Here is a 12808-nt window from a genome sequence, read left to right on the forward strand (position 1 = left end):
GGCCCCCCAGGCAGTGGGGCCCACCGGTGGTTTCCCCTGTGGGTCAGTCCAACCCTGGGGAGGTGTGCCCGTTACAAGCCTCAGTCCGCCTCTGACTGTCTTATTAAGTATCGGTCCTTGCACCAGCCCCATGCTAAGTGCAAGAGACCCATATGCAAGACTCAGACAGGTAGATGTACTAGAGCGTTACGATGGCTCTACTTGCTAGAAGCACTCCTCACGAGATATATATTAACATCTCATATATACCTTTGATAAAGTCACGTGGAACGTGACGAAACGCGTTAGGACTCCACCTCCAATACACCTGTTGAGGTCTCTCTCCGTATCCACAAGCACTGATCCATCTGATTTCCTTCTGACGGTTCCTTTCCATCGACTGCGGTAGTGTCTTACACCGCTCCCGACCAGACATCGACACTGGCGGCTTGGTCCTTTTTTTCCTCCCGCTGCTGAGCGCCCGTGGGCATTGCAGGACTTAGACCGGGGACGCCCGGTTTAAACACCAGCCCACACAGAGAGGTAACAACAAGCATTCATGATTGAACCCGGTGAAATTGATTAATTGGAATCTTAGGGGCGGTTATAATCACATACTAACCACTAGCCCCATCACCAGCATTCAGTGACCACGGATCTTTTTTCAAAGACTGTTCTTTATACTGATAAGTAAGACTTCGTTTACAAGAGACCATTAAGGTGTTTTTATAGCTTTATGTATGTTTGTTCATAACCAGGTGTCTTTTAACCTCCTTTATGGTTAATAAATTAGTTTGCTTATAACGGCTCTCATCTTTTTATTTTTCTCTTGAGACACAGCGCAGCCGTTTGTCAACTTTCCATTCCCACTTTCACGTTCACAAATTGTGCACGGCAGCGCAGTCTCTCAAGAGTTCCTTTTATTTTATTTATAATAATTTACTCTTTGTAGGCGCTGATAGCAGTATCCTAGTTTTCCATATATTAACATCTCGGCTGCTGGAGTGAAAACAATGCCTGTCAGAGCCCACACAGTGCATCAGCCTTGTGCTGATGTGCTGTATCTCACCCCCAGCCGGCTCCACAGGGCATGAGCGAGATCTCGCTAGCATTGCAAGAACTCCCATACAGCGAGGAGCTCGGTATCTGCAGCAGCCACTACGTTGGCTGTGAATAGGGCAACGACACTTGCAGCTATTGACATTGACTGGGGGCATTTGCCGGTAATCACTACTTTCTTTCATGGGGGAGAAGCAGTATCAGCGCACATAACGTGTGCCGACACCAGTCTCTCCCATAATGCCTGGTCATATACCTACCCCAGAATCACATGGAGCATTTGATACAGGCATATGAAACTCCCATAATACAAGGTGATTACGTGTCATCATATTCTCACCACCAGTTCATGATCCGATACTTCCTTTTTCATGGAAAGACAGGTCTCACAAAGAATTAAACGGACGTTTGCAAAAATGCAGACATTTGCATCTGCACATGTGCTATATGCAAAGCATTGCCGCAGCCATATAACAGGGCACCAATGTGCCCTGTCCTTCACCCGCCCCCTGGACAGTGCTCGCACTGTCATTACTAATCACCCCAGAGAGCGGGGGGGGGGGGGGGGGTACATTGATTGTCTCACTAGCTGCGGCTCAGAGTATGTCACACACACTCCACGCAGCAGCACAGCTTCCACAGCACTAGGAGAGAAGACATAGGGGGTCATTCCGACCCGTTCACTCGCAGCGGTTCTTCGCTGCAGTGCAAGCGGGTCCGGCATGCGTGACGTGCGCATTGCACACGCGCGTCGTTGCCCGGCGGCAACGATGCTAGCAACGAAGAAAGCGGTCACAGCGGCGACCGCAAGAAGATGGACAGCAAGAGGGCGTTCCAGGGTGTCACCTTACCGTTTCCTGCCATTTTCGGGGAGTGGTAAGTAAAATGCAGGCGTGTCCAGGCGAACGGTGGGCGGAGGTGTGATGTCAAAGCCGGCCCCATCAACGCTGAGACCGTTGCACAGGGTAAGTATGTCCAGGGCTGGTCTTGTTTTACACAAAACTTTTTTAGCTAAGCAGGACTGCACAAGCGATCGCAGCCCTGCTATGCTAAAATACACTCCCCCATAGGTGGGGATTAGTTGATCGCACCAGTAGCAAAAAGTTGCTGGCTGCGATCAACTCTGAATGACCCCCATAGTGCCTATCCCCACACAGTGCGAGAGCCTTTAGCCGGAGGAGGGGACGGACTGAAGCCGAGGGCAGGTACAGCTGCTTCTGCCCCCAGGCTGTCCCACCCTGTGCAGCCGCACACCCCTCCTTACGGCTCTGCCTTGTAGTTTATGTTCACTAACTATTTCTCTGGTGTTTTTACTGCATCATCAGAGTATATATAAAAGTCCAAGCTGCATTCTCAATAATAACAGAAGGAGTAAAATCCAAAGATTTACTGTAGTCCTCCACATCCATACTGGTATACACTATGCAGTGGCAGAACTTCTGAGTGGTGGGCTCGGGTGCAAAAATATCATTTGGGCCCCCCTCTTCTACCTCAACCCAAGTCCACAATATGCCACACGGCAGTGGGTTACAGAGTAAAGCAAGAGGAGGCAGAAGTTGACATAGAGAGGCATATAGTGACAGCAGAAGGTAGGGGGAGACAGAGGGTGACAGCGAAAAGTAGGGTGAGGGTGACGGGGAGATAGGAGCAGTTCCCTTAGGCAGAGGTGCTCACCCTGCTCCCTGCACTGAGCCATTCATCTGACATTGCTTAAAATGGTCTGCAGGGGGGCCAGGGGATAACTCTTTGCTGGTCTGGGCAGCCATGGGCCCCTTAGTCCTTAAGGGTCCACGGTGCAAAGCACCTGCTGCACCAATGGTAGTTCCGCCTCTGACACTATGGTATCCGTTCTTTCGCCTTTTCTTGGGGAATATTGGAAAAAGAACCTTCCAGAATAGATCACTTTATCGCTGAGCCCACCATCGACAGGCTACAGGGCCCGATTCAGAGATGGATGAAAATGCAGAGATGTCTCTCCTGCATGTAACTGCAATCCCAGCACTGCGACCGACGTAGAAAGCTAGGATCCACCATCGCGACCATTGGTCATGATGTTCCACACAGCCAGCCAGCTGAGGAAGCCTTAGCTTGCACAGTTGGCCAATGGAAGCGGTGTCTTCAGACCCCTGGATCTCCCCTCCTAGAAAACAGGGGTGACACTCTCCCATTTCTATGAATGCAGCCCTTCCTCTGCCTCCTCCCCACCCCTTCAACGTCACTGTTATACAAATGAAAAGTTTTCATGCAAAGTACACTATGGGGCTGATTCAATTGTTTTTACTCCACAGCTACCACTGGGAGGCGCAAAATGGAGCAATTCAATTATTGCTCCTTTTAGATGCCCGGTAGCTTCGGGGATGACAGTTTTCCTTGCAGCCTTTTGAGGTGCAAAAGAAAAAGTCAACACTTTGGGCATCTGAATGGGAGTTTGGACAACCAAAGCAGGACTGTGTTGGAGTTATACATTATATAGACTATATATTCGGCAAGGTCTAAAGGGGGACCATATGTAGGCTGACTATATTATCCCTTTTACCTAGGACACTCATGAATTGCACAGGTTCTGTGGCTGCTTAAAACCAGGTAAAATACAGGCTTGTAGTCAGCCAGCCAGCCACAGAACCTGTGTAATTCATGAGTGTCCCAGGTTAAAGGGATAATATGGTCAGCCTAACATGGGGCCTATTTATAATCACTAATGGACCCTAACACTGTCTTGTAACGTTCCGCCAATACTAATTACTGGCTGAATCGGTAGTGGTAGGGATCGCAGGGACAGCTGCATTTGCTGATGCACAAAATATAAGACCCGGAGCCAGCACAATAAAACAATATGAGCTTCTCTTTTATTGTTTCACTTTGACTGCACTCTGATAGCCAAAAAAAGTACCAGGGCTATGTTCTGGCTTGTCCTGGTGTGATTACACTAATGGAACAGATTGCATCGTATTACAGCATGTTTGTCAACAAATTACTAAATACACTTCCAACCCTTGTACCTCCAAGCGGACTATGAGCTCCGGGTTCCAGTTTCTGATGCAATGAAATAAGCAGGAATGTATGCAATCAGAACCTGTGGCGGGACTTAGATCTACTTTGAACATCCTTTCACAAGAATCTTCCGCGGACAATATAAGTTGTCTGCCTAATGAACAAGAAGAAATGTAAATATTAGGCATCCTCAAGTGTCTGACGTGGTCTGTGTGATGCACATGGCAGTGTAGTCACATGCAGTAGATGTGAAAAAATAAGATTTTACTCACCGGTAAATCTATTTCTCGTAGTCCGTAGTGGATGCTGGGAACTCCGAAAGGACCATGGGGAATAGCGGCTCCACAGGAGTCTGGGCACAACTAAAAGAAAGCTTTTAGACTACCTGGTGTGCACTGGCTCCTCCCACTATGACCCTCCTCCAAGCCTCAGTTAGGATACTGTGCCCGGAAGAGCTGACACAATAAGGAAGGATTTTTGAATCGCGGGTAAGACTCATACCAGCCACACCAATCACACTGTATAACACGTGATACCATATCCAGTTAACAGTATGAAACATAACTGAGCCTCTCAACAGATGGCTCAAAACAATAACCCGTTAGTGAACAATAACTATGTACAATTATTGCAGACAATCCGCACTTGGGACGGGCGCCCAGCATCCACTACGGACTACGAGAAATAGATTTACCGGTGAGTAAAATCTTATTTTCTCTAACGTCCTAGTGGATGCTGGGAACTCCGAAAGGACCGTGGGGATTATACCAAAGCTCCCAAACGGGCGGGAGAGTGCGGATGACTCTGCAGCACCGAATGAGAGAACTCAAGGTCCTCCTCAGCCAGGGTATCAAATTTGTAGAATTTAGCAAACGTGTTTGCCCATGACCAAGTAGCAGCTCGGCAAAGTTGTAAAGCCGAGACCCCTCGGGCAGCCGCCCAAGATGAGACCACCTTCCTTTTAGAATGGGCTTTAACTGATTTAGGACGCGGCAGTCCAACCGCAGAATGCGCCAGCTGAATTGTGCTACAAATCCAGCGAGCAATAGTCTGCTTAGAAGCAGGAGCACCCAGTTTGTTGGGTGCATACAGGATAAATAGCGAGTCAGTTTTCCTGACTCCAGCCGTCCTGGAAACATATATTTTTAAGGCCCTGACTACGTCCAGCAACTTGGAATCCTCCAAGTCGCTAGTAGCCGCAGGCACTACAATAGGTTGGTTCAAGTGAAAAGCTGATACCACCTTAGGGAGAAACTGGGGACGAGTCCTCAATTCTGCCTTATCCATATGGAAAATCAGATAAGGGCTTTTAAATGACAAAGCCGCCAATTCTGATACACGCCTGGCCGAAGCCAAGGCCAATAACATGACCACTTTCCACGTGAGATATTTTAGATCCATGGTCTTTAGTGGCTTAAACCAATGTGATTTTAGGAAATTCAACACCACGTTGAGATCCCAGGGTGCCACTGGAGGCACAAAAGGGGGCTGAATATGCAGCACTCCTTTTACAAATGTCTGAACTTCAGGTAGTGAAGCTAGTTCTTTTTGGAAGAAAATCGACAGAGCCGATATCTGCACCTTAATGGAGCCTAATTTTAGGCCCATAGACACTCCTGCCTGTAGGAAGTGCAGAAATCGACCCAGCTGAAATTCCTCTGTTGGGGCCTTATTGGCCTCACACCAAGCAACATATTTCCGCCATATGCGGTGATAATGTTTTACAGTTACATCTTTCCTGGCTTTAATCAGCGTAGGAATGACATCCTCCGGAATGCCCTTTTCCTTTAGGATCCGGCGTTCAACCGCCATGCCGTCAAACGCAGCCGCGGTAAGTCTTGGAACAGACAGGGCCCCTGCTGCAGCAGGTCCTGTCTGAGCGGCAGAGGCCATGGGTCCTCTGAGATCATCTCATGAAGTTCCGGGTACCAAGCTCTTCTTGGCCAATCCGGAACCACGAGTATTGTCCTTACTCCTCGTTTTCTTATTATTCTCAGTACCTTTGGTATGAGAGGCAGAGGAGGGAACACATAAACCGACTGGTACACCCACGGTGTCACTAGAGCGTCCACCGCTATCGCCTGAGGGTCCCTTGACCTGGCGCAATATCTCTCTAGTTTTTTGTTTAGGCGGGACGCCATCATGTCCACCTGTGGCCGTTCCCAACGATTTACAATCAGTGTGAAGACTTCTGGATGAAGTCCCCACTCTCCCGGGTGGAGGTCGTGCCTGCTGAGGAAGTCTGCTTCCCAGTTGTCCACTCCCGGAATGAACAGTGCTAACACGTGATTTTCTGCCCATCGGAGAATCCTTGTGGCTTCTGCCATTGCCGTCCTGCTTCTCGTGCCGCCCTGTCGGTTTACATGGGCGACCGCCGTGATGTTGTCTGACTGGATCAGTACCGGCTGGTTTTGAAGCAGGGTTTTTGCCTGACTTAGGGCATTGTAAATGGCCCTCAGTTCCAGAATATTTATGTGCAGGGAAGTCTCCTGACTTGACCATAGTCCTTGGAAGTTTCTTCCCTGTGTGACTGCCCCCCAGCCTCGAAGGCTGGCATCCGTGGTCACCAGGACTCAGTCCTGTATGCCGAATCTGCGGCCCTCTAGAAGATGAGCACTCTGCAGCCACCACAGCAGAGACACCCTGGTTCTTGGAGACAGGGTTATCAGCCGATGCATCTGAAGATGCGATCCGGACCATTGGTCCAACAGGTCCCACTGAAAGATTCTGGCATGGAACCTGCCGAAAGGAATTGCTTCGTAAGAAGCCACCATCTTTCCCAGGACTCGCGTGCAGTGATGCACCGACACCTGTTTTGGTTTCAGGAGGTTTCTGACTAGAGATGACAGCTCCTTGGCTTTCTCCTCCGGGAGAAACACCTTTTTCTGGACTGTGTCCAGAATCATTCCCAGGAACAGTAGACGTGTCGTCGGAACCAGCTGTGACTTTGGAATATTCAGAATCCAACCGTGCTGGTGTAGCACCTCCTGAGATAGTGCTACTCCTACCAACAACTGCTCCCTGGATCTCGCCTTTATTAGGAGATCGTCCAAGTATGGGATAATTAAAACTCCCTTTTTTCGAAGGAGTATCATCATTTCCGCCATTACCTTGGTAAACACCCTCGGTGCCGTGGACAGACCAAACGGCAGCGTCTGGAATTGGTAATGGCAATTCTGTACCGCAAATCTGAGGTACTCCTGGTGAGAATGATAAATGGGGACATGCAGGTAAGCTTCCTTGATGTCTAGGGATACCATGTAATCCCCCTTGTCTAGACTTGCAATAACCGCCCTGAGCGATTCCATCTTGAACTTGAATTTTTTTATGTATGTGTTCAAGGATTTCAAATTTAAAATGGGTCTCACCGAACCGTCCGGTTTCGGTACCACAAACAGTGTGGAATAGTAACCCCGTCCTTATTGAAGTAGGGGCACCTTGACTATCACCTGCTGGGAATACAGCTTGTGAATTGCCTCTAGTACAGCCTCCCTGTTCGAGGGAGTTGTTGGCAAGGCAGATTTGAGGAAACGGCGGGGGGGAGACACCTCGAATTCCAGCTTGTACCCCTGAGACACTACTTGAAAGATCCAGGGATCCACCTGTGAGCAAGCCCACTGATCGCTAAAATTTTTGAGGCGGCCCCCCACCGTACCTGGCTCCACCTGTGGAGCCCCACCGTCATGCGGCGGACTTGGAAGAAGCGGGGGAGGACTTTTGCTCCTGGGAACCAGCTGTTTGTTGCAGCCTTTTTCCCCTACCTCTACCTCTGCCTCTGGACAGAAAGGACCCGCCTTTTCCTCGCCTGTTTTTCTGGGTCCGAAAGGACTGTACCTGATAAAACGGCGCTTTTTTAGGCTGTGAGGGAACATGGGGTAAAAATGCTGACTTCCCAGCTGTTGCTGTGGAAACGAGGTCCGAGAGACCATCCCCGAATAACTCCTCACCCTTATAAGGCAAAACTTCCATGTGCCTTTTGGAATCTGCATCCCCTGTCCACTGCCGAGTCCATAAGCCTCTCCTAGCAGAAATGGACAATGCACTTATTTTAGATGCCAGCCGGCAGATCTCCCTCTGTGCATCTCTCATGTATAAGACTGAGTCTTTTATATGCTCTATGGTTAGCAGAATAGTGTCCCTGTCTAGGGTGTCAATATTTTCTGACAGGGAATCTGACCATGCAGCGGCAGCACTGCACATCCATGCTGACGCAATAGCTGGTCTAAGTATAATGCCTGTGTGTGTGTATATATAGACTTCAGGATCGCCTCCTGCTTTCTATCCGCAGGCTCCTTCAGGGCGGCCGTATCCGGAGACGGAAGTGCCACCTTTTTAGACAAACGTGTGAGCGCTTTATCCACCCTAGGAGGTGTTTCCCAACGTGCCCTATCCTCTGGCGGGAAAGGGAACGCCATTAGTAATTTTTTTGAGATTATCAATCTTTTATCAGGGAAAGCCCACGCTTCTTCACACACTTCACTTAATTCTTCAGATGGGGGAAAAACTACGGGTAGTTTTTTCTCCCCAAACATAATACCCTTTTTAGTGGTACCTGGGTTTAGATCTGAAATGTGTAACACCTCTTTCATTGCCTCAATCATGCAACGAATGGCCTTAGTGGACATTAGATTAGACTCATCGTCGTCGACACTGGTATCAGTATCCGTGTCGACATCTGCGTCTGCCATCTGAGGTAGCGGGCGTTTTAGAGCCCCTGATGGCCTTTGAGACACCTGGACAGGCACGAGCTGAGAAGCTGGCTGTCCCGCATTTGGCATGTCGTCAATTTTTTTTTTTTTGTAAGGAGACGACACTTGCACGTAATTCCTTCCATAAAACCATCCACTCAGGTGTCTGCCCCGCAGGGGGTGACATCACTTCTATAGGCATCTGCTCCGCCTCCACATAATTTTCCTCCTCAAACATGTCGACACAGCCGTACCGACACACCGCACACACACCGGGAATGCTCTAACAGAGGACAGGACCCCACAGAAGCCCTTTGGGGAGACAGAGAGAGAGTATGCCAGCACACACCAGAGCGCTATATAATGCAGGGACTAACTGAATTATGTCCCCTATAGCTGCTATAATATTTACTGCGCCTAAATTTAGTGCCCCCCTCTCTTTTTTACCCTTTTCTGTAGTGTAGACTGCAGGGGAGAGCCAGGGAGCTTCCTTCCAGCGGAACTGTGAGGGAAAAATGGCGCCAGTGTGCTGAGAGAGATAGCTCCGCCCCTTTTTCGCGGACTATTCTCCCGCTTTTTTAAGGATTCTGGCAGGGGTAATTATCACATATATAGCCTCTGGGGCTATATATTGTGATTGTTTTGCCAGCCAAGGTGTTTTTATTGCTGCTCAGGGCGCCCCCCCCCCCCAGCGCCCTGCACCCTCAGTGACTGGAGTGTGAAGTGTGTATGAGAAGCAATGGTGCACAGCTGCAGTGCTGTGCGCTACCTTGGTGAAGACCGAAGTCTTCATGCCGCCGATTTTCCGGACTTCTTCTGGCTCTGTAAGGGGGACGGCGGCACGGCTCCGGGACCGAACACCAAGGCCAGTTCCATGCGTTAGGTCCCTCTGGAGCTAATGGTGTCCAGTAGCCTAAGAAGCCCAAGCTAGCTGCAAGCAGGTAGGTTCGCTTCTTCTCCCCTTAGTCCCTCGTTGCAGTGAGCCTGTTGCCAGCAGGTCTCACTGTAAATTAAAAAACCTAAAATATACTTTCTTTCTAAGAGCTCAGGAGAGCCCCTAGTGTGCATCCAGCTCGGCCGGGCACAAAAATCTAACTGAGGCTTGGAGGAGGGTCATAGTGGGAGGAGCCAGTGCACACCAGGTAGTCTAAAAGCTTTCTTTTAGTTGTGCCCAGACTCCTGCGGAGCCGCTATTCCCCATGGTCCTTTCGGAGTTCCCAGCATCCACTAGGACGTTAGAGAAACAATCATTACCATGAGGTGACCCTGATCTTAGCGTATGCATTGTTTTTACTTTCTATATATCCATAGATTATTTTCCATATGAGTCACATGATAAGTGAGCGGAGTCTGTAGATTCCCCATTCTTATGATGCCTGGGTCGGGGGGTTGGGAAAATCCAACATGTTGGAAATCCATGATTCGATAATTCTGACCAAAACATGTTTGGGAATTTTAACATACTGTTTTGTCCCAATTCCCCAATGGATTGCCAATCATTGATGCTGAATTAGGCCCCTAATCACCATCCCACTAACCAGTGGTTAGTAAACAGTAGAATATGCCAGTGTGGTATAATAGATCTACATTGTCTAGGTAGACAGTCAATAGGTCGATCACATATGGTTGACATGCATTAGGTGAAAAAGTACAAAAGATCGACAGTGGATAAGGTCGACAGGTTCAAAAGGTCGACACAAAAATGGTCGAAGCATGTTCGTTGACCAAAATCTTGTCTATTTCATGTTCTGTGTGACCACCATCAGTAGAAACGTAGACCCTAGCGGATGTACGGTGCTCATCATGCTTCGGGCAAGGTGGCTCGCTCTACTACTGCTTTGCTCGCCACAGGCTACTATTCCTGATCAATGTCCACATGGATAGTAAATCACACAAATGTTTGTGAAAACGTAAAAAAACATGTCTCAACCATTGTCATGTTGACCTTTTGAACATGTCGGCCTTTTGTACCTGTCGACCATAAGGTGTCAACCTAATGACTGTCTACCTGGATAGTGTAGATCCATCATCCGGATACCAAACAGCTAATAGCTCAGAAATCCATGTACTGTGCCCAATCCTGTTCATAAATACAACTACTGTATTAGGGAAGATAAATGCTAGCCATCACTCTTGCAAATTCGGTGGGCATTACTGAGAGCTAATCCGTGGCTGCTAGTCAGGCATCCAAAGGTGCAGTTGCACTGGCACTGGCAGGTAAGTTTCAACAAATGTTCTGGACAACCACATGTCTGCCCTAATGTCTGATGGTGTGATGGATGGAGGAAAGCGGAGGATTAGCACCGCAGCCAGTTTGCGTCTCTGTACGATTTCCATCAGCTGCTGCTTTAGCATAAGATGCAGTTATGTATGAACATTAGCGTCCATCTCTGAACCAGGCCCTCATTCTCATAGCAGCCCACCTTGTATGTTCTCGGGTATCCTCTCCATGTTTATAGATACTTGAAGACAGGACATCTCTCTGGACTGCAAGAGAAGAAACGTCAGTAAGATTTTACATGCAAAAATATCCAGTTTGGTCCTGAAACTTGACAGAACAACAATATACCTCATGAATGTGAAATGTTTTACTGGCTAGTTAACAGTGAAAAGCTTTCAGGCCTGCAGTCTGTCAGACATGTTTTGCTGTGCCTCACCGATGTCATTATTAGTACCTACTCAACTGACAGACGGAAAATTGCATACTTGCCTACTCTCCATGAACGGCCAGGAGGCTCCCAAAAATCAGGCAGCACTCCTGGGACTCCCAGTGAGGGCAAGTCTCTCAGCCGGAAGCAATCCCCGCACACCCACCCATTTGCCAATGGCCCCCGCAGTCGTCCAAAAGTGGGCAGTCCGACAACGTTGAATTGCCCAATAATTGACCCCCCCCCGTGCCTTAATGTCAGTCACCCCGGCATTAACGATGATGGAGTCAAAGGTTCTGCATCAGCATCTGTTCCCCCGCCACGCCCTCCCCACTGTGCCGACATGGCTACCAGAATGTCAGCAGGTATGATATTGGTTTCATTTTGTAAAGGTGACCGGTCCATGGTAATTTCTCACTTTGACTATCCTTCTCAAAATGTATTCCTCATAATTGCTGCAAATTCATAATCAATTTGCAGCATAATATAACAGTACCATTATGTGTAAGGCAGTACAACACTGTTACACATGTTTAATCTAAAATGCTCCAGTAGTAGATATATACTTACCACAACCACACCATTCGTCAGAAACTTCCCATGCTTATGTGGTCTACAATATACAAAAAATAAGATTTTAAACCTACCGGTAAATCTTTTTCTCCTAGTCTGTAGAGGATGCTGGGGACTCCGTAAGGACCATGGGGTATAGACGGGCTCCGCAGGAGACATGGGCACCTATAAAGAACTTTTAGTATGGGTGTGCACTGGCTCCTTCCTCTATGCCCCTCCTCCAGACCTCAGTTCGAGAACTGTGCCCAGAGGAGATGGACAATACGAGGAAAGGATTTTGTTAATCTAAGGGCAAGATTCATACCAGCCCACACCAATCATACCATATAACCTGGAATACACATAACCAGTTAACAGTATGAACAAATAACAGCCTCGGTCCAAGACCGATTCTAACTGTAACATAACCCTTATGTAAGCAACAACTATATACAAGTCTTGCAGAGTTTCCGCACTGGGACGGGCGCCCAGCATCCTCTACGGACTAGGAGAAATAGATTTACCGGTATGTTTAAAATCTTATTTTCTCTTACGTCCTAGAGGATGCTGGGGACTCCGTAAGGACCATGGGGTTTATACCAAAGCATCCAATCGGGCGGGAGAGTGCGGACGACTCTGCAGCACCGACTGAGCAAACGCTAGGTCCTCATCAGCCAGGGTATCAAACTTATAGAATTTAGCAAAAGTGTTTGACCCCGACCAAGTCGCCGCTCGGCAAAGTTGTAAAGCCGAGACGCCTTGGGCAGCCGCCCAAGAAGAGCCCACCTTCCTAGTGGAATGGACCTTTACTAAATGTGGTAACGGCAATCCAGCCGTAGAGTGAGCCTGCTGAATCATATTACAGATCCAGCGAGCAATAGTCTGCTTCGA

General features: G+C 48.5%; 1 protein-coding gene across 4 annotated transcripts in view; it reads right to left on the minus strand.

Annotated features, from left to right (window-relative positions):
- Window positions 1-3859: 3859 nt before the first annotated feature.
- LOC134980700 (uncharacterized) overlaps window positions 3860-12808 on the minus strand; it is a 151562-nt gene continuing 142613 nt past the window's right edge. For 3 of the 4 annotated variants that reach the window (XR_010190460.1, XM_063947630.1, XM_063947629.1), the window contains 3 exons: window positions 11936-11978; window positions 11141-11204; window positions 3860-4183 (listed from right to left, as the gene is read on the minus strand). Coding sequence is in view for 3 of the 4 variants with exons in the window: in XM_063947630.1 (XP_063803700.1) it covers window positions 4002-4183; window positions 11141-11204; window positions 11936-11978 (289 nt within the window). In the remaining variant the exon portion in view is untranslated. The remainder of the gene's footprint in view (window positions 4184-11140; window positions 11205-11935; window positions 11979-12808) is intronic. The other variant, XM_063947631.1, reaches the window with a different exon arrangement.

The sequence above is a fragment of the Pseudophryne corroboree genome, chromosome 12 (assembly GCF_028390025.1).
Source record: "Pseudophryne corroboree isolate aPseCor3 chromosome 12, aPseCor3.hap2, whole genome shotgun sequence".
NCBI lineage: Eukaryota > Metazoa > Chordata > Amphibia > Anura > Myobatrachidae > Pseudophryne > Pseudophryne corroboree.